This window comes from Mya arenaria, chromosome 3 (assembly GCF_026914265.1).
Source record: "Mya arenaria isolate MELC-2E11 chromosome 3, ASM2691426v1".
Classification (NCBI taxonomy): domain Eukaryota; kingdom Metazoa; phylum Mollusca; class Bivalvia; order Myida; family Myidae; genus Mya; species Mya arenaria.
The window spans coordinates 81,479,131-81,499,519 of record NC_069124.1 but is presented as its reverse complement, the minus strand read 5'-3'; the positions used below and the strand labels follow the sequence as shown (position 1 = coordinate 81,499,519).

Genomic DNA, 20,389 nt, shown 5'->3' with positions numbered 1-20,389 from the left:
AATAATAAGTAATAGAGACTAGATGTTTACTACTGAAGTTCGTTAACATTCTTCATAAAGTAAATCATTTTCCGATAATCAGCACACCAAAGTGATGGATCACGCACTTCAACATTTTCAGATATATACATGTATATCTGAAATCATAGTAGGATATTCCTCTGGTTCTAGACATTTGAGGGAAAAACAGTACGACATTCATGCTTCATGTTTCAAAACTCACTTCATTTGAAGGATAATTCCTACACCATTTAGATCATCAACGTTAATCATGTACAACCTATCAGACATCTAAACGATATTTATGGATACGAACGTCGTAATGATTTTAATATGGGTTAGCTTAGATTCCACATGCTGTCATTTGTAAACACGACACGACAGCGACCAATCAAGTGATACCTTTCAGCGGACGTTCTAGGGTTGAAAATCTGACAGTGCAATTATCTCTCTATAGTGACGTTCGAGACAACAATTCGACTGCATTTATGCAATCTTTGAAAGTCATACGTTTTACACGACCTTGAAGAGATTATTTTCACTATTGTCCGTCAAAGTTTTTTATATGTATGGCAGATTCGAAGACTGCTCACTAGACCAATAGTATAGGGGGTACAGCGTGGGTATTTTAGCGAGGGAAATGTAGCGAGGGCAGTACGGCGAGGGGAGGATAGCGAGGGCAGTTCAGCGAGGGAGTATAGCGAGGGCAGTATAGCGAGGGGAGGATAGCGAGGGCAGTTCAGCGAGGGAGTATAGCGAGGGCAGTATAGCGAGGGGAGGATAGCGAGAGGAGAATATCGAGGGGAGGATAGCGAGGGGAGTATAGCGAGGGGAATAAAGCGAGGGCAGAAAAGCGAGGGGAGTATAGCGAGGGCAGAATTACGAGGGGAGGATAGCGATGGGAGTATAGGGAGAGGAGGATAGCGAGGGGAGTAAAGCGATAGGATAGCGATAAGAGCATAGCGAGGGCAGTATTGCGAGGGAAGGATAGCGAGGGGAGTATATCAATGGGAGTACAGCGAGGGAGTACAGCGAGGGCAGTATAGCGGGGGCAGAATAGCGATGGGAGTATAGCTATGGCAGTTTTGCGTGGGGAGGATAGCGAAGGGAGTAAACGATGGGAGTATAGCGAGGGAATGATAGCGAGAGCAGAATAGCGAGGGCAATATAGCGAGGCCAACATAGCGAGGGGCGTATCGAGGGGACTATTGCGAGGGGAGAATGGCGAGGGGAGAACAGCGCTGGGTCTATAGCGATAAGAGCATAGCGAGGGCAGTATAGCGAGGGAAGGATAGCGAGGGGAGTATAGCAATGGGAGTATAGCGAGGGCAGTATAGCGAGGGCAGAATAGCGAGGGAGTACAGCGAGGGAGTAAACGATGGGAGTATAGCGAGGGGATGATAGCGAGGGCAGAATAGCGAGGGCAATATAGCGAGGCCAACATAGCGAGGGGAGTATAGTGAGGGGAGGATAGTGAGGGGACTATTGCGAGGGGAGGATGGCGAGGGGAGAATAGCATTGGGTCTATAGCGAGGAGAGTACAGCGAGAGCAAAATAGCGAGTGGTGTAGCGAGGGAAGAATAGCGATGGAAGAATAGCAAAGGGAGTATAGCAGTACGGCAATAAGGTGGTGTTGAGCCAAAATAAAACTGTATGTATACATTTGCACATGATAACATTTACTCACAAATAATATAATGTTCTCAAAATAACAGGATGTTCAAAACAACAAATTCAAACACAACTCAACCATAAATAACAGTATATCATTAATGTTTATGTTCGCCTCACACAACATAAAAAATCGACCCAATCCGCAGATCACGCGAGCCTGACAGTTCTCAGTTACATCTTATCCAGCATTAATCAAAAGCATTTCCCAGCCAATATTAACTGTTCAAATAATGACGCTAGACAATCATTCTATTTTCAGGCAAGTGAAAATATTGACTATATGGAAAATGAACGCCTTGTCTGCGTGACGGCTAAACTGAGGAGGATTCAATTGACCCTTGATAGAGCAAGTATCCATCACTGTCAGCATCAGTCCCAGGGATAATCACATCCCAGTGAGCACTGCCCTCACACATTTTAGTTATCAAGATCATTAATTGAACTAGTATCTTAAACATGAAATATTAAATGCTGTACACTATGTGAACATATTTATCATCGTTTTCCAAAGTACATTTCCGACATACATGAAATATTATATACTTTAAATTTCAATCAAAAATAATATCACAGATTTTGTGTTTCACATTGTAAGCGTGGTTTTCCTCAGTCGTCCTCGTCGAACCTGACGTCAACTTCCTCCTCACTGTCGCTTGTCACGTGGATGGCCGGGTGGTGCCCCTTGTCGTCCTGCAGCAGCGGCGTCTCCCGGTCACGATCCTGGCAACACACAACGTGACACGTGTAATGGCACAGAAGATAAACAAGCTGTGCTTATCTCCTAGACAAGACGAAACACAGCCGGCACAAGTGTATGACACATGAGAAGTATCTGTGCCTATTAACTTGGTATGTGACCAGTGAGGTAATTTTTTTCCAGGTTATTACAAAAAACGGTCATAAATGTGCCATGAGACAATGTACGTGTCCTGGTCAGCACAAAACACAGCCACCAGGTGTCATGGGATAATTATTATGTAGTCGTGTCTACATGTCAAGTCATGACAATCCACAGTCGTTTTACGTGAAAACGGACGGGAGAGGCAAAAAACGACAAATAGTGTTACTACTTAAGGTTACTGACGACTGTCAATTCACAAAATAAAATACAAATAAGGCAAATCGACGACCATAATAAAAAATTATTATCAGTACGATATATATATATATATAAAGATGTGAATGAGTTTAAAACTTTTCTAGATTCATGCATACACAACATGGTCATTTGTTTTTCGCTGGTGTTACCCCGAAGCCTTCATTCGTATGCAAAAAGGCACAATAATTATTTTGCCATCCAAAATATGACGTACTTTGTCCACCCCCCAATGAGGTTATGCCCAACAATCCGTTCAAAAAAGATTTCCTTTACCCTACCAAAAATACCTTTGCCATGCATAACGTTAATGTATATAATGTTGACATACAAAAAGACGAGACAAATCTTAGATGTTATAAGAATTGAACATTTATCACTGTGAACACGACAGGTTATGAGATGAAAACATGCAGTTGGTGTTAGGTAGTTTGACATTGAAAAACATTACCGCCGACGACAGTCGTCTGTGCTGCAAAACAAACACGCAGGTGACAGGCACGACAAAGCAAATGTGCGCACATATCAATCCTTGAACAACGCGTGTTTGGTTAAATGATATATTCAGTTGCCAATGTTCAATATGTTGTCAACATTTTAATGGCTAAAAATTTGTTTCTGCATCACATAGATATGCAAATGACGCTTCTCGGTTCTCAATGAAACATTTAAATATTGAAGCAAACAGGAGGATATAGAAGAACATGTTAGAACTCTGAGATCATTGATCAGTGAAAAATAAGACTTGAATTTACATAAATGCTTGACAGTGTTTCTATATTTCGCAGCTATTCTTTGTCATATTGTAATCTCCTATCTGCGACAAATATTGTTTGAATATCTTTCATTTGCAGATATTTTGCTTGTTCATAAATTGCTGATTTAAATAATAACATCACAGTTGAAACTAAACTTCACGGTGTTTGCTTTGAATGTGTGCGTAATTGGGAGGGAAAACATTGCATCGATATATATGTAAGGTGAATAACAAATCATGTATGTTCATTCAAAAATACTAAGATACCAATGTCGAACAAAAACTATTACAAGTTTCATAACTCTTTTATGGTTCATACTAGGGTTGCAACCCTTTGTATGATAATAACCATTGTGGCAAAAGATTATTGTAACAATCATCAAAGCTCTACAGTATGATAGTCTACCATTTCTCAAAACCTGAAGCTTCAATGTGGACATAAGAGTTATTAGGTAGACTTAAGTGGTGCTTAGCAAACTCCAGTACTTATTATATCACGGAAAACATGAACATGATTATGCGGACAACCTTTGAAAGCACATGAAGCAATGTGCATGAAGCAAAAGCCAAACCAAGACAAACGTGTGCTTATATGTGTTGTGATGTGCGAATGTTGTTACCATTTAAAGCTGAAAAAATGCATAACTGTATAGTAATCTTGCTGATGAGGTTACAAAAACTTTTCTGAATAAAAACAACAACAACTCTTCGTAAAAAAAGATTGGTGATCAAAAGCAATCAGCCGCAAATGCTGAGTATATCATATAAGTACATGTAAAGGTTTTGGTGAAACACTCATAGGGATGTGAAATTTGGGGCTCTTCAACATATATACCTTAGAGGGCATTGGTTTCTACAAATCATAAAACAATAATGCGAGTTATATGACAAACATAAAACTGTAGCTTCTATCATATATACTGTACTTCTACAAAGTAAAATAACTTACAAGCATTTTCTATAAAATTGACAAACATTTAACTAAACAAATATCAACCTGATAAGTAAAATTCAAATTCAAATTTCCATTTTATCTAAAAATGATATATTTTCATTTATATGACATAAAACGTGAGTAGCTTCATACTAAATATAAGATAATGCTTACTATAGAAAAAAATAATCAAGACATTACAGGATATTATATCTAAAGCAGTATTCACTGTTAAAAATGTAAAGGAATAAATGTTGTATGCCATTATTGAAGAACTTACCCTGAGTCCGATGATCTTGTCACTGAGTATTTTAAGGTCCACCGGATTCTTGGTAAACATGAGCTCCTTTGTAAGCTTGTTGAACTCGCGGTTCGTTGTTGCCTGCCGCCTCTCAAGCTCGTAGATCTCAGCATCAGTTTCATCACAAATTCTAGATAACATCATTTTAAACATATAACAGAATGTTTTAGCAACTATATGTCAAGGTGCTTCTCACAAAGTTAAACCAAGAAATAAGTCCAGTTAAGAAGAAAGCAGTTTTATCTACATATCTTAACATGCCTGATGATGTTTTATTACTGACGTCATATTTTAAATGTGCAAAAAAGAAACATGAATTACACAGTTACATGACATCATAGAGAGAAATTAAGCTCACACCTCTGGTACTCCTTGCTAAGGGCATCTGTCATGGCAAGAGTGTTCTGGATCAGCTGACGGTAGGTTGGCCCAGGAGAGGGGACTTTGACTATCTCTGTACGACGCACCCGCTTGCCCGGCTGCTCCAGGTCCTTCAGCTTTCGCAGGTGAAGGTAGTGGGAAATGAGCGGGCTGCGACCCTGAGTGTTGAACTTGACACGCTCATAGGTCGGGCCTGGGCCTATCTGGTGAGACTGCAATGGAAGTTCCATTATGTTGCTGTACTTTGATTACAAGGACTTTCTATAGTCTCATCTTACTAGTAAATACATCTGACCTATGCAATTATTTCTTGACTAAAACATTGAATACACTTTGAAAAAGAAACATGTGCCAAATAAACACATGTATGCACATAAATGGTAGAAATATAATTAGAACAACCCAATGTTGATGTATTGCTAACACTAGAGTATTTTCTTAAAATTTTATTTCATTTCATATTCAAACTAGCTTATATAGGTTTATACAATCAATCTTAAGAACACAAACTTCCCTCATTGCTCCCCAAACTCAAAATCCCATTGCTTTACCCACCTCAGTTGGTTTCCCTCTACTGGTGCCAGCAGTCGCCAGGCGTGACTGGGAGATGACTGTCGGGCCCTGGGACGGGCTGTTGGTCATCTGTGTCACATCACGACTCATGCCTAATGGGGTCAGGCCATACATTACCTGCTCTGTGCCCATTTTGTCAACCATCTTGGCGAAACTCTCAACATCTAGAGAGTAGTTTACTGAAAAAGAAAATTTTTACAATCCCTTCAAATAAAGTTTTCATTTTTTATGTATCTAAACTTCTAAGGCATACTATAAGTTGTATAGGTTTAAAGCTAAAAAATAATTAAACACAATTTTTTTTTTAATAATATATAATATCAAACTGTTTTCAAACTTTAACATGTACATACACTCTTTGTTGAGTGCTGCCGCTTGCATCATCTGCTCCGCCGTCTTGCTGTTCTCTTTCTCCATGCCTTTCAGGGGCTTCGACTGCAGTCGTCGCATCTTCCAGCTCTTAAACGTGCCTGGAACTGGCTTCACCCCTGGAGTCAACAATAATGACAACAGTTAAATAAAGACATAAAAAGCATGAGTTGAGCTCAACTGATTCTTCAGCTTAATTTACTTGAGCAAATTATAACAATTACCTAAATGCAGTCTATATTAATACAAAGCTTAAGATTTATTATCAGCTATATTAATGTAGAAATGAAGTATACCTAAGCAGCACTATACAATGTATATACCTGTGGTCCACTCGCTGATGGTGTTGAGCAGTTCTTGACGAAGCTGGTCACTGAACTTGTTACGAGACTCAGGGAAAGCTTCCCAGTATGCAGAGAAAACAGCCTGGGCCAGGCAGTTGGGATACTCCTGCAAAAAAAGTTTTCAATAACACACATAAATAATGACCCCATCACATTAACAAGGATATAATACTCACTTTTTTATTATATCATGCTTGGCAGTTCTTATTAATTTTAAAACAAATGATGTAACAACTAGTTAAAAATTCAATTAAGTTTGTGACACCTGAGCTAAATATTCAACTTAATTTATTGAAGTCACAATATTCAGCATAATTGTTTTTATGCTCTTTATTAAGGGGTCGCCATTATCCTCCTTAACAAATGTCAAAAACATAGACAGTCATGTATTTGAAAAGACAAACCCGATGATTCACATCACAAACAGTATCAATGTTTTCATATTCAACATACTTTATGTCTTAAATAAAACCATTTTTACCATGAGGAACTTGTCCTTGACGTCCCCATTGATGCTGGTGAAGAGAGCAACGTAGCTGTCCGCTATGCGGTCATACAGAAGGTTCTTGTCTATTGGCTTGTTAGTCTATACAAATACAAAAATACCAGGTATACATAAATAATCACAAAAGGCACCAATGTTTAATCTTGAGGGGATCAATTCGACCACGAATTCAAATTGCAGAAGAAAATACCACATCTCTAACATATTTCAACCAAAGCACATGGCTTAGCATGAAACTGTTGTTATTGTTTCAAAAATACAAATGCATATTATGCTTGAGCTTTAAGTGACCAGAGATAATATAGGAAAACATAAACAAATTATAAATATACACTCAACTCAATGCTATACTCTTAACAGTTTTCAAACAAACACTGCAAGTCAGAATGTTTCTTACATCAAACTTTTCAAGAAAGAACCACCAGAACGTGTCCTGCATCACTGCAACCGAGGCTTCAGACAGGAAAATCTTCTTCCAGAACTTCTTAAACCCAGGCTGAAATAACAGATAGGTGAAGGTTACTTACTGGTAGAACAGGCACACTAGTTTACTATTTACTAACTGAATTAAATTTTGTCAAATTATAAGAAAGTTATTCCAACAAGTGCCCCTTAAAAATATAAAAGTGAGTTTTAGAATACATACATTGAAGTCCTGAGCCTTGGTGACTCTATGCAGGATGGGTGGAGATTCCAGTTGCCCCGGCAACTCAATGAGCTCACCATGCCGGAATCCTGGGAATGTGCAATACTCTAAACTCTTCTTACGAGTCTCCATTAGAGAATCCACAAAGTCCTGCAAACACACACATACTTGAGTTGGATGAGAGTCTCGTTAACAATTATATAAAAAAAAAATTAACAGAACATTATTTTATAAAGCAGATGTACAAAATTTTATGCATGGCAAGTTTCGTTATGAAAATTGAAATGACATCAAATTTCTAAATCATAAACACTTTTAAAGTTCTTTATGGTATGGTTTGTTTTCCAGTATGTATGTGATTAAATATGTTAGAAAACAACAACAACATGTCTTTCACAACACAATTTAAGATATAACTCATGTAGTTGGTGAACATTTATGTACAATCATAACAACGGTTTATTGAATGTGACAAATTCTTGCCAATGTGACTTATATTAACATTCAGGGCACTCATTTTTATAATTTTCAAAGTGAAAAACTGAAAAAACAATACCGATGACTCCAACTACGTAAAATGAACCAAATTCATCTTCATAAAATATCTCTCATCAGATTTTCTTCTGTTACCCCTACCGCTTGTTAGTATAATGTATATAAATTCACTCACAAAAACATCAGTCAAATAAGAATGCCACTTGGCGAACACCAATGCTCATCTCTTTTTTCAGGCAGAGTTATGGGCCTTGCTAAACATGTGTTTGGTCAACATGTGTATCACATTACATATAAATAATTTGTCTTGAATGAATTTTGAGATATGGCATGTGTTAACGTGTTTGCCCAATGACAATGCCAACATTGCTGATGCCGAAGACGCTGAAGGCTATCACAATACCTCCTCCAAGCTAAATATGTAAACAACAAGAGCCATCGTAAGACAGCGCGCTCGACTATGCCGCTTTGACTTAGAATACAATAACAATGTAATAATACCAAGTTTGGTCTCTTTATGTCAAACCTAACTAAAATAATTCGATACATAAGGTGACTTTGATGCTGCACTCCCACCAGCCCGCCCAAACAATGACGCAAGTCATTCAAATTACTTGATTTCCCATTATGAAAATGTGGTTAAGAATATACAAATATGCCTTTCAAAGGAAATTAAAAAAAAAAATCAAGGGCCATAATTTGTTTTTAGGCTTAAAACGGAGTTATGTTTCTTGTTGTAAGATGGTCGTTAATAATTTTGAATTTTATTAAGTGCATTTAATGAACGGTATAGAAGTTTTTTTTATTAAAATCCCAACTTGCCCTTAACTTTTACTTGCCTATAACTTTAACCTAAGTCAATCAGGGGCCATAACTTGTATTAAGGATATGGAGTTATGTAACCTCATTGGGTGATGGTCCTGAACAATTGTGTGATGTATTAAGTCATTTGAATGAAGGGTATAGAAGTTATTAAACAATATCCCAACCTGCCCTAAAACTTTAACCTAAGTTCCATATTCAATCAGGGGCCATAATTTGTATAAAAGATAATATGGAGTTATCTAACCTCATTATGTGATGGCTCTGAACATCTGTGTGAAGTATTAAGTCAATTGAATGAATGGTATTGGAGTTTTAAGTGAAAATCCCAACTTGCCCTAAAACTTTAACCTGCCCTAAAACTTTAACTTAAGTCAATCAGGGGCCATAACTTGTATTTAGGATAATATGGAGTTATGTAACCTCATTGTGTGATGATCCTGAACAACTGTGTGAAGTATTAAGTCAATTGAACAAAGGATATAGAAGTTATTAATAAATATTCCAACTTGCCCTAAAACTTTAACCGAAGTTCCATAGTCAATCAGGGGCCATAATCTGTGTAAAGAATAATATGGAGTTATCTAACCTCATCATGTGATGGCCCTGAACAACTGCGTGAAGTATTAAGTCAATTGAATGTAGGGTATTGGACTTATAAGTGAAAATCCCAACTTGCCCTAAAACTTTAACCGGATGCTGACGCCGACGCTGGGGCGAGTAGTATAGCCCATCTATTCTTTGAATAGTCGAGCTAAAAACTACATTTATATTCATAACCAAATACCATGATCATATACATTTTGCAGTGTTCTAATTAATCCAATACCGGTACATTGCAGAGGCCTGGAGTTCCAGACAGCACCAACATAACATAAACCTTATAAACAAGTGCGAGTGTCTGTGGACAACACTGGTGATTGAAACAATACATTCACATCAATGATAAATCTCCCACCATATCCACCTGCCTTTACTAATGTTTGTATGCAAATATAAACAAGACAAAACCTTTACATTAATAATCATAAAAAATATAGTGATTTTCCCGCGCCATTTGTGCTAGAATACCGATATGAGGTCTTGGCGAACCCCTTCCCTCTCAGCTGCACTGATCAGACCTGATATCTGCTCAGACTGAATATTAGTAAAATAGTATACAGATTTAACAGTTTATATCAGACGTTCATTAGATTAAACTGATTCATTGTAGCTCCATAATGTGAAGACAGCTGAAAGCCGATATAAATCACTCTTGAGTCTGTGTCATGGGTAAAAACCAGTACTGGTGTCCTTTTTGAGAGAAAGTACCCCTGGTTGGCATCAAACTCACAGCCGTCCAGAGCAGAAGTGAACACCTGTACCATAAGACTTCTCTGACCTTCATTTTAACTGCATATCACATTTTCAGTTACACATAATAGACAGTTGTTAAAGTTATTACTCTGAGGTCTGACAAAAGGCAGAAATTAAAAGGCTAACAACATCAAACATTTCATAAAAATGATCATTGAGTACATTTATCAATTCCATCAAAAATTAGTTTGTTAGTAAATTTAAACATTCAATAACTTTAAAACCTGTGTTAGTTTGAAGCATTTCGTTTTATAAAGCATACTATTACTAAAATTCTTCTTCATATTTCCTTGAAACTGCCGCCAACAAAATGAGTTATGAAACGTAAAACAAGAAAGTAGTCAAAGCTACCAAACAATGACATTTGAGCACAGACTTAAACATCGTTTTATCTCTGAAACACCTTTTAAACACAAAAAATCAACTGTATATAAACAAATTCCATCACTACCAAAAGTATACCTTCATATTAAACTTGTCTGCCTACAATAGTGTAGAATGCATTATAAAATGTTTAATAAACTAAACAAGTAAATCAAATATCTTCATATATTTTCATGTTTACAATCTTATTTCTTCAATATTTCTTAATTCTTAATTCTTAAATATATTGATTGATGGTTTGCATTGCATTCGAATTATGATATAACGGAGCTTTTGATAGAGATGCTTACCAAGCTTTTATGTCCCTTGGAGCTGTGATGAGACTTTACAGCATCAGACCCGGACACCTCTGTCATAAATGCTGAAAAACAGATAAAGGCTGTTGTTGGTTTTGTCCTTTTTAAAAATCAGAAATTAACAAATCAATATAAGTAAACCAACTTTTCATTTCATGAGAACATATAAGAAGCAATTTGTTTAAAGTTTTCTGAAACACTAGTACATCAAAGTTAATTTAAAATAAAAAATAACAGCTACATTTACTACTGCAGAGTAGTTTAAGTAACATCTGACAAAATGATATGCCCTTTGTATCAACATTGACATCAAGTTTGACATCATGCAGCTAGCAAGAGTGAAGTATTTACTTAAATCTTCCTCCTATTTAACATGCCAATTATAACAGTAACTGTTTCCCTACTCCTAGAAGGTGAGTAAAAGAGCCTGTCTTGTAGCCTAGACTCTCGTTTGTCCTCGGCAACAATCTGTGAGGCGTAATAGTTGAGTGTGTCCTCCAGGGCCTCAAGACGCTGCTGGACTGCATTAAGCTTCTCAACACCGAGAGCTAAATACTGGTCAAAGGGAAATAATTCAGGGCAATGCAAAATTTTGATAAAAATAATTGTCTCCCAAGAAGTGATATCCAGTGGTCCAATTACGATACTTACTTAATAACAAAATAGTTTTTAGTTTTATGTATCACATAAGCAATTCTTATAATGGTAATATGAATACAAAGACTAACAAAAAATGTTTTATTATGACTAAGATATAAACTAGCTATGGCATCTCTTTGCACTGGAAGCAAGGTACCATAATACATTGGCCTTAAAGGATACGTGCTGCATCCCGTAGTAGCTCGACAATGTCCTCCTTGCTTCCAAGCAGGAGACGTTCATCCTGAATGTCCATGGGACCCTCTGATGTCAACCTCTGGGGCCACTCATCCTGAAAACACATATATACCAGCAAATCTAACTGCAACAAATCAAAGGTGTCTTCTCTGTTTAAAACATGTAATAGTCAATAATAATAGAATTAAAAACATAATCTTTTTTTATAAAGATAAATTATAACTAACAAAAATGACTACTTTTAAACTGCAGGTACTAAAATCTCATGTCAATATGAACAGTCAGCGCTTCACCATACATACTGACAATATGTGAGTGAGGTAGCAGAGTCCCTGATCAGATCTTGCCAATAATATTTACTTTTTCATATTGTCAAGTGTAAAATTGAGAAAAAATACTAAAATAAAATGCAGGCTAGTGAGTAACTGTTCAACAAGAACAGTAAATACAAATGATCTATCAGCAATCAGGTTTGCAACTGAACATACCAGATTTTCCACTTTCATAAACTCTTCTAGGTTTGTAGGGGGTTTCTCCTCCACCTCCCTATTGGCCACCTCCCTCTTCTTTTCGCCCTTCTCAAGTTTCGCCATAATGGCTGCAATCTTATCACTCATAGGTGGCAGCTCCATAGTTACAGTGTATTCTTAATGGTACCATGAAAAACAATATTGCAGTATTTAACATAATTTACAAACTTTAATTAATATAAATGCATGTAAAGTTTAACTATTCCAGAATAATTAATCATATGATCAAAACTGTACAAATTCACGGCCTCTAAACGCCAGCTCCACCACTTTACGGTGGTGCAAAGAAAAAGAGCTGTCGACACTTCTGTGGTGGAGCTGTGCCCTATGTTTACATGAACAAACCCGAGTATGATTTAAATTTTATTTGAAAATTTCATTTAACGGACATATTTCGAAAATCGGAGAATGTGGTACCGTGTTAGAACACTTCTACTGTAGGCTGGTTACTATTTCGTTTTAACATTGTGCAAACTGTGGTGCCAGGAGCTTTTCTCCCGAATCGGACTTGTGCATATTTTGAGATCTGATTGCATAGCAAGTACATTTCGGTACTTACACAGCCCGTAAGAACATTCTCACGCATGCAAAGATAACTGTTATGTATATTACCTATGCGGGAACACAACAAAACTGATAAGCACTTCTTAAAAAGGAAAAATGCACATATTTATAAAAGTGGTGGCACTGATGCCCTAGTGGTGGCGCTGTTGAGTAATGTTTGAGCTATCGAGTATGTTTTGCGCTTGAAGTAATATAAAAAGTTAACGCTTTTGGAATGAATACAAAAGTTGCTATGTTTATCATTCATTGAACATTTTGCTGGTTATGCATACTACTTGTGGAAACAAAAATCTTCGCGATAACCTTAACCTTACTGAAAACTATTTCTTATAGTTCTATGGTAAAATAAACAACACCTAGCCGTTTGTTTCGGAAATAGTTTTCAGTAAGGTTGAGGTAGTTCGCGAAGAGTGAAATTAAAATTCTCTCACCAATTTTGGACAAATGGGAGCAAATCTCTCATTGAAAATCTGACAAAGAATTACGGTATCCCTGAGGTTTGTTCATGAAAACATAGGGCACAGCTCCACCACGGAAGTGTCGACAGCTCTTTTTCTTTGCACCACCATAAAGTGATGGAGCTGGCGTTTAGAGGCCGTGAAATTGTAGTAAGTTTCAGTTGCTTTACAATCACACCATAAAATGATATTTTAAAAACTGCATATATACAAGGAAATCAGAGGATTACTGAATAATCTGGAACATCTTTGATATTGATTTAAATATTTCATGGTAAAAAATTTAATGTCTGATAAAACTGTTTTTAAATGAAGAGCAAATTTTGACAGGAGAGTGATCATACATGTAGATGGCTAAAATATTTGCTTACCAGTCATTGAAATTAGACTTTTGGATGAACAAGCCCGAATTCTAATACTATTGCATGGAATCATATTTTTGAACAAGCCCTGCTATATAAAATTTAAAATTTGAGCAAGCCCGGAAGACATTTCACCAGTGCAGGGCTTGCGGGCTTGTGCTAATTTCGACCACTGGCTTAGAGTCAGTAAATATATTTTGCGCACTTCATTTGTACACAGAACAATTTAACTGATTCTTTGTGCATATCCTTCCTTTAGTTTGCAGGGATTATTCATATTCATGGTTAATATCCCAATATTAGCAATGTTTTGGGGGGGAATGGGAAAAAGGAAACTAAATTTCAGGGGAACAAATCACAACCATTGATCTGTCCCATGCAAAAGTTATTTTGTCACTTGCATCTATACGTTTAACTCATATTGGTCTATCATAATACCAAACAGCCCTCTCATCAGCTCAATATAAAAAAAACCAGCAATTTCGTTGAATTGATATCCCCCTGATTAGGCAAAGTTTGTGGATTGGAAATGAAAAGCAGTGGTATAAATTAGCACACGCCCACAAGCCAAATGCACTGGTAAAATGTATTTCGGGCTTGCTCAAATTCTGAATTTTATATAGCAGGGCCGAAGTGCTCCGATTGTTCTAAAACTGTGAACTGCAGCCTTGCGCGTTATGTTTTGACAGAATGAAATGAAGAAAACCCCATCAAAGTCATAATTACTCATTGGATATTTATTTTTGGTGTACAGAACTAATATAAAATAACACTATCTAGTAATATTTCTTGTTTTTATGATATTTTATGGAGGCAATATGCTTTGACCCGGAATCCCGATCGGAACAACTACCCACTTTTGGTACAAAACAATATGTACGTGAAGGATTTGACATATCTAAAATCGTAAAAAAATCCGTCAAAATACAATTATTTGGACTACATTTCCATCCGAACATATAAATTATCCGAAAAATATAGCTTTTATCCGTTTCAAAAAGCGTATACCCATCCATCCAATAAAGCAGATTTTATTTAGATTTTCACATATATCGTGCAATTTATGCCAAAACTGTTACCTGATACTGGTTGTAAATGGCCCAACTATCTAAAATACAAAAATTATACATTCGTCGCTAAGAACGCAAGAAGCTTTCGGTGTGTAATATTTTCGGATTTCATGATTTTAAGTTTTGAGGTTATATTACACCATAATATGTCGGTTATGTAAAGTCTCAATCATTCAGCGGCTTTGGTCAAAGTGAATGGGAACACTAAAGAGATTGTTAATTCTATCCGCTACCTGGCACATTCATGAATCTCATTGTAGCTGGTGTTTCATCTTATTTTTTTTACTTATTGTAGTAATGTGAAATAGACTATAGCTTGATATTACTTATGGTTTGCATTGTCTAAATGTATTCAGTTGTACTGTGATGCTTGTCGAGAATAAATGTGTGTAAAGCTTATGAAATCTTAAGTTATTACATTTGGCGACGAGGAAAGTGGATAATGGCTGTGTACGGAAGAATAAAAGAGTTTTGCTATGGGAAAGGAGATTGGAACGAGTACATTGAAAGACTGGAATATTATTCTATTGCAAATGAAATTACTGATGCGGACAAAAAGAAAGCGATTTTATTATCAGTGGTTGGTGCAAAAACATACAAACTGATGTGCAATTTAATTTTACCAGTCAAACCAAGTGACAAATATTTTGCTGAATTAAAAGAACTTGTTCAGAAACATCATCATCCTAAACCATCAGAAATAGTACAGAGATTTTAAGTTTAACAGCCGTGCTCGAAAAAGGGGAGAAACTGTATCAAACTATGTGGCGGAATTACGTAAATTGTCGTAGGATTGCAATTTTGGAGAGACACAAGAAGTAATGCTTCGTGATCGACTCGTTTGTGGTATTAATGAGGACAGGATGCAGCGGAGATAACTGTCAGAACCAAAGTTGGATTTTAAAAAGGCGTTGGATATTTATTGCGACAAGCTTGGAACTTGCGGCAAAAAGTGCTGCCACTTAACATAATCAGTCGATAAATGGAATTACATGTACTGTGTATAAAGTTGGTCAAAATAGGCACAAGCCAGCCAGGACTGCTCCCAACAGGCAATCCGGAAAAGCAGGTGGTAAGCCGTGTTAATTATAGGTGCACAGGTACAACTCATGGACCAAATGACTGTCCATATAAGGATTGTGTTTGCTACAATTGTTCAAAAACAGAACATGTGCAAAAAGCTTGTAGAGCGGAGAAAAAGCAAAAACAGCTTCCGCAAAAACAGTTAAAAAAGAGACTAGGAAAACAGAACTTTGTGGAGGACGATGAAGTGTACACCATGCATAACATTGGTGATCATACAAAGCCATATAAGGTTGAAATGAACCTTAACTCCACAACTGTTTCATTTGAGCTGGACACTGGTGCTTCAGCAACGATAGTTAATCGGGAGACCTGGGAAAGGTTGAAAAAATCTTCATCTTTTGAGAAAACTAAGGCGAAGTTGAAAACATACTATGGAGAGTATTTAACACTTCTTGGGAAATGCAACGTTAACCTGAAATACGAGGACAAGAACGTTGTATTGCCGATCATTGTGGTGAATAATGACGGACCAAATCTCCTGGGAAGAAACTGGCTTGAAAAAATAAAGGTTGACTGGGGAGAAATATGTTCTGTAAAAATCAGTGGGGCAACTGATGACAATGATTTTAATGCGATTTTGAACAAATACGGGACCGTATTCAATGAAGGATTAGGAAAAATAACTGGCATGAAGGCAAAAATCTACAGTGACGTAGATGCCAAACCAAAGTACTTTAAAGCACGACCAGTACCGTATGCAATGAAAGAAGACATTGAAAAAGAACTTGAGCGTGTCATCTGTGAATAGGCGTATGTTTGTCTTTATGTCATTGACAATGTCATAAATTGAGACAAGGAAGAGTAATGGGCCAAGGATAGATCCTTGAGGAACTCCAGCGTTGATAGTGAGGATTCTTGAAACAGATTTGGGTAAGACTACCCGTTGTCAGAAAGAAAAGAGGAGAAAATGAAAAAGGGAACCACTAATTCCGATGGATGACAGATTATGAATGAGACCTTAATGCCAAACTCGATCGAACTCGGTCGAAAGCCTTTGATACATCGCAAAAGACAGCCCCACTTATTTTCATTCGTCTAAGGCTTTGCAGACATCGTTGTAAAAGAAAGCTAACTGATTGACGCTAGAATCGCCTTTGATGAAACCAGGTTGGAAGGATGTAAGTATTCGATCTATTCGAGACGACGTAGTTGTAGAGGTATTTGTGGATGCGGCGCTCCGTGAGTTTTCCAAGCCAACTTAGAAGTGATATTGGTCTATAATTGCAGGGACCGGATGGATTAGATTTCTTTGAAAATGGGGCTGACGTTCACCAACTTCCAATGAAAAGGGAAAGTAGAGTTTGTCAGCAATTTGTTAAAATAGCTCGAAGAAGAATACATAAAATACTGCGGCAATGTAAAAATTCACAATGACAAGAAAATGAACCTGTTCCCTCTTTTCCGGAAGTTTAATGTGACAAGGCACCTTCTTCAAATCTTCGTCATGTATCTGAATTATACCTATTCTGTATTGTATTTGAGCCACATCATCAAACCAGCCTCTATATCACAAAGGTTATTAACTTATTATGTAAAATACAGCAAATAAAAAATATCGGTTTTATTAAACTGCTGCACTACAATGGCATACGACAGCTGTACCATAGTGTTCCATAGTGACCAGTGGTGGTAGGCTGGCATCACCTATCATCAGCTGCCAATGGCTCTATTTCTTGTAGTTCTGGCCACTCTTCTCCATCTCTCTCAATTTCTACTACATCATACAACCAATCTGAATCATCACGAAGATCTTACAGGCACCGTCTTGCTAAAAATATGTTTAGACGCAGTCCATCCTTGGCCAGAACCTAGCTTTTAAATAATGAAGAAACATGTAAAAGAGGAGATACTCTAGCAGAAAATGAAAATAACTGCTTTTATCTCAGTTGACTAGGGCAAATATGTACTCAACATGCCTAGATAGGTCATGATTTATCTTTGAACCCGTCTCATGCTACTTAAAAGCATTATTTAACTAATGAAAATCACATTTGAAATGATATATATCATATTTATATCATTTCAAATGTGAATTTCATTAGTTAAATAATGCTTTTAAGTAGCATGAGACGGGTTCAAAGATAAATCATGACCTATCTAGGCATGTTGAGTACATATTTGCCCTAGTCAACTGAGATAAAAGCAGTTATTTTCATTTTCTGCTAGAGTATCTCCTCTTATATATATCATTTCAAATGCAACCATAACACCTTTCTAAACTGGGTGGTTGATTTTAGTGTTGGGGTTGGGGTATCTTACTTCTGTTGACCAGTCATACGGAAAAAATCACATAGGGTATATGTTACGCAACATCTTGCAGGGCTTGGTTGGCATATGCCACCAAATGTTGGCATGTTCTCGCCATGTTTGAGGACAAAAAGCTGCGTCCACTGTAGTCTGGCGGCTTTGGCAAGATTGAGCACAAAACAATCATTGCTGCTGGAGCTGTCTCTCTGGGGACATCTACAACCTCTGAAGCACTCCTTAATCCAAAAATGCTCTATTTTATTGAAAAGAGTGTGTACATGTAGTTTCATTATGATTCTTTTCGAAGTATCAAAACTACATTTTAATACAAATGCCTTTATATATTTTTCAAAATCAAAACTGAACAGGAAAGTACCCGCTAGGTTGATACGTATGCTATTTCCGTACATTTTTATGCCCCCTTTTGAAAAAAGTGGGGTATATTGTTTTGCACATGTCGGTCGGTCGGTCGGTCGGTCTGTCTGTCTGTCGGTCGGTCGGTCGGAATACCAAATGGTTTCCGATCAATAACTTGAGAACGCTTTGACCGAGGGACCTCATACTTGGTATGTGTATTGGTCATCACCAGCAGATGAACCCTATTGATTTTGAGGTCAGTGGGTCAAAGGTCAAGGTCAGTGTGACCTTTACATGAAAAACGGTTTCCGATCAATAACTTGAGAACGCTTTGACCCAGGAACCTCATACTTGGTAGGTGTATTGTTCATGACCAGCAGATGAACCCTATTGATTTTGAGGTCAGTGGGTCAAAGGTCAAGGTCAGTGTGACCTTAACATGAAAAACGGTTTCCGATCAATAACTTGAGAACGCTTTGACCCAGGGACCTCATACTAGGTAGGCTTATTGGTCATGACCAGCAGATGAACCCTATTGATTTTGAGGTCAGTGGGTCAAAGGTCAAGGTCAGTGTGACCTTTACATGAAAAACGGTTTCCGATCAATAACTTGAGAACGCTTTGACCCAGGAACCTCATACTTGGTAGGTGTATTGGTCATGACCAGCAGATGAACCCTATTGATTTTGAGGTCAAAGGTCAAGGTCAGTGTGACCTTAACATGAAAAACGGTTTCCGATCAATAACTTGAGAACGCTTTGACCCAGGGACCTCATACTAGGTAGGCTTATTGGTCATGACCAGCAGATGAACCCTATTGATTTTGAGGTCAGTGGGTCAAAGGTCAAGGTCAGTGTGACTGTAAGCTGAAAAAAGGTTTTCTGATTGTCCATATTTTATTTTCTTATATAGTAGACAGTAGAAATTTATATGTCACTAAATGCATGAGTTGAAGTATCAGTTTTCAGTGAACATCTAGTTTAATTATGCCCCCCTTCGAAGCAGAGGGGTTATATAATTGCTTTGCACATGTCGGTCGGTCTGTTGGAAGACCAAAGCTTGTCCGAGTGATAACTCAACAATTCCCGGACCTATGGTCATCAAACTTGACATGAAGATTAGGTATGACCAGTAGATGACCTGCCTCATATGCATCCAATGACAAATCAGCTGTCATTTCAGTCCATGCATATTTCATTCAATTGTCCAAATATTTCTGGCAACTTGGCGCTCAGGGGGCATAATGTTTGACAAACATCTCTTGTTTCGGTTAGATTGATTGCGTTTAAGTAGTTATGTTGATGACAATGGTGCAAACAATTAGAGTTTATGTCAGCGCACAATAAATGGACAGTTTAAGACAAAACGATCCTTTGCAAAGAAAGATGGACAGAAGACTTATTCATTTTACACATGTATAGGATTGTTTTTGTTTAGATAATATCAATAAGTATACCATGTCCATGTTAATAAACAGTGTTAAAGGTGCCCGTTCAGAAGAGTTCGATCGCGAGATCTCTTAGTTAAGTTGTTTCAAACGCATTGCACATAACAACAGACAAATGCCATGGCTTAAGTAAATTCTCACATGGCGCAGCTTTGTTTGTTGGTAATATAAAAGATGATGAATTGTTGTACTAGTAATTTAATGAAAAAATCGTGTTGCCATGCTTTTGTTTTTACTAATCACGTATTTGTTAACAAAGAGTTTTTTTGTTTGTTCCTGAATTACCTGCCAGGCTTGTGCCTCAGTGAAACGTTCCTATTTAAAAATGCAGCAGGGGCAAGTTTGCTCAACTACCCCGCAAACGTTCAACCATGTCTATTCCATCATGTTGGGAACAATTGCATGGCTTTTTTCGATCATGTGATTGAAAATATCCCCGGGGCTATTATTACGTTTGATGAGTATTGCCCAAGTGCGCAAGTAATACCATTTTGACGG

The 20,389-nt window shown here is 37.3% G+C and overlaps 1 protein-coding gene across 6 annotated transcripts; it reads right to left on the bottom strand.

Annotated features, from left to right (window-relative positions):
• Nucleotides 1–1,662: 1,662 nt before the first annotated feature.
• On the bottom strand, nt 1,663–14,865 carry LOC128226765 (protein FAM227B-like). 6 transcript variants are annotated; one of them, XM_052936805.1, is made up of 17 exons: nt 14,764–14,865; nt 12,259–12,416; nt 11,756–11,864; nt 11,338–11,481; nt 10,928–10,998; nt 10,716–10,736; nt 9,969–10,034; nt 7,581–7,730; nt 7,332–7,430; nt 6,911–7,015; nt 6,409–6,535; nt 6,070–6,204; nt 5,699–5,895; nt 5,123–5,355; nt 4,742–4,892; nt 4,363–4,380; nt 1,663–2,394 (listed from the first exon to the last, which is right to left on the bottom strand). In XM_052936805.1, exons 2-17 carry the CDS (start codon nt 12,400–12,402, stop codon nt 2,281–2,283), a joined length of 1,884 nt encoding a protein of 627 aa, XP_052792765.1. In that variant the 5' UTR covers nt 12,403–12,416; nt 14,764–14,865; the 3' UTR covers nt 1,663–2,280. The 6 variants fall into 6 exon arrangements, with proteins under 6 accessions (XP_052792765.1, XP_052792764.1, XP_052792766.1 ...); XM_052936804.1 differs by lacking the exon at nt 4,363–4,380 and adding an exon at nt 3,222–3,242; XM_052936806.1 differs by lacking the exon at nt 4,363–4,380.
• Nucleotides 14,866–20,389: the final 5,524 nt, after the last annotated feature.

Excerpts from the sequence above, each read along its gene's own strand:
- LOC128226765 (XM_052936804.1), bottom strand. The coding sequence starts at position 12,402 with ATGGAGCTGCCACCTATGAGTGATAAGATTGCAGCCATTATGGCGAAA. Across the intron at positions 10,737-10,927 it reads CCAAGGGACATAAAAGCTTG|GCAGACAAGTTTAATATGAA; the intron begins GTAAGCATCTCT and ends ACACTATTGTAG. Across the intron at positions 7,016-7,331 it reads TCTTTCTTGAAAAGTTTGAT|ACTAACAAGCCAATAGACAA; the intron begins GTAAGAAACATT and ends GTATTTGTATAG.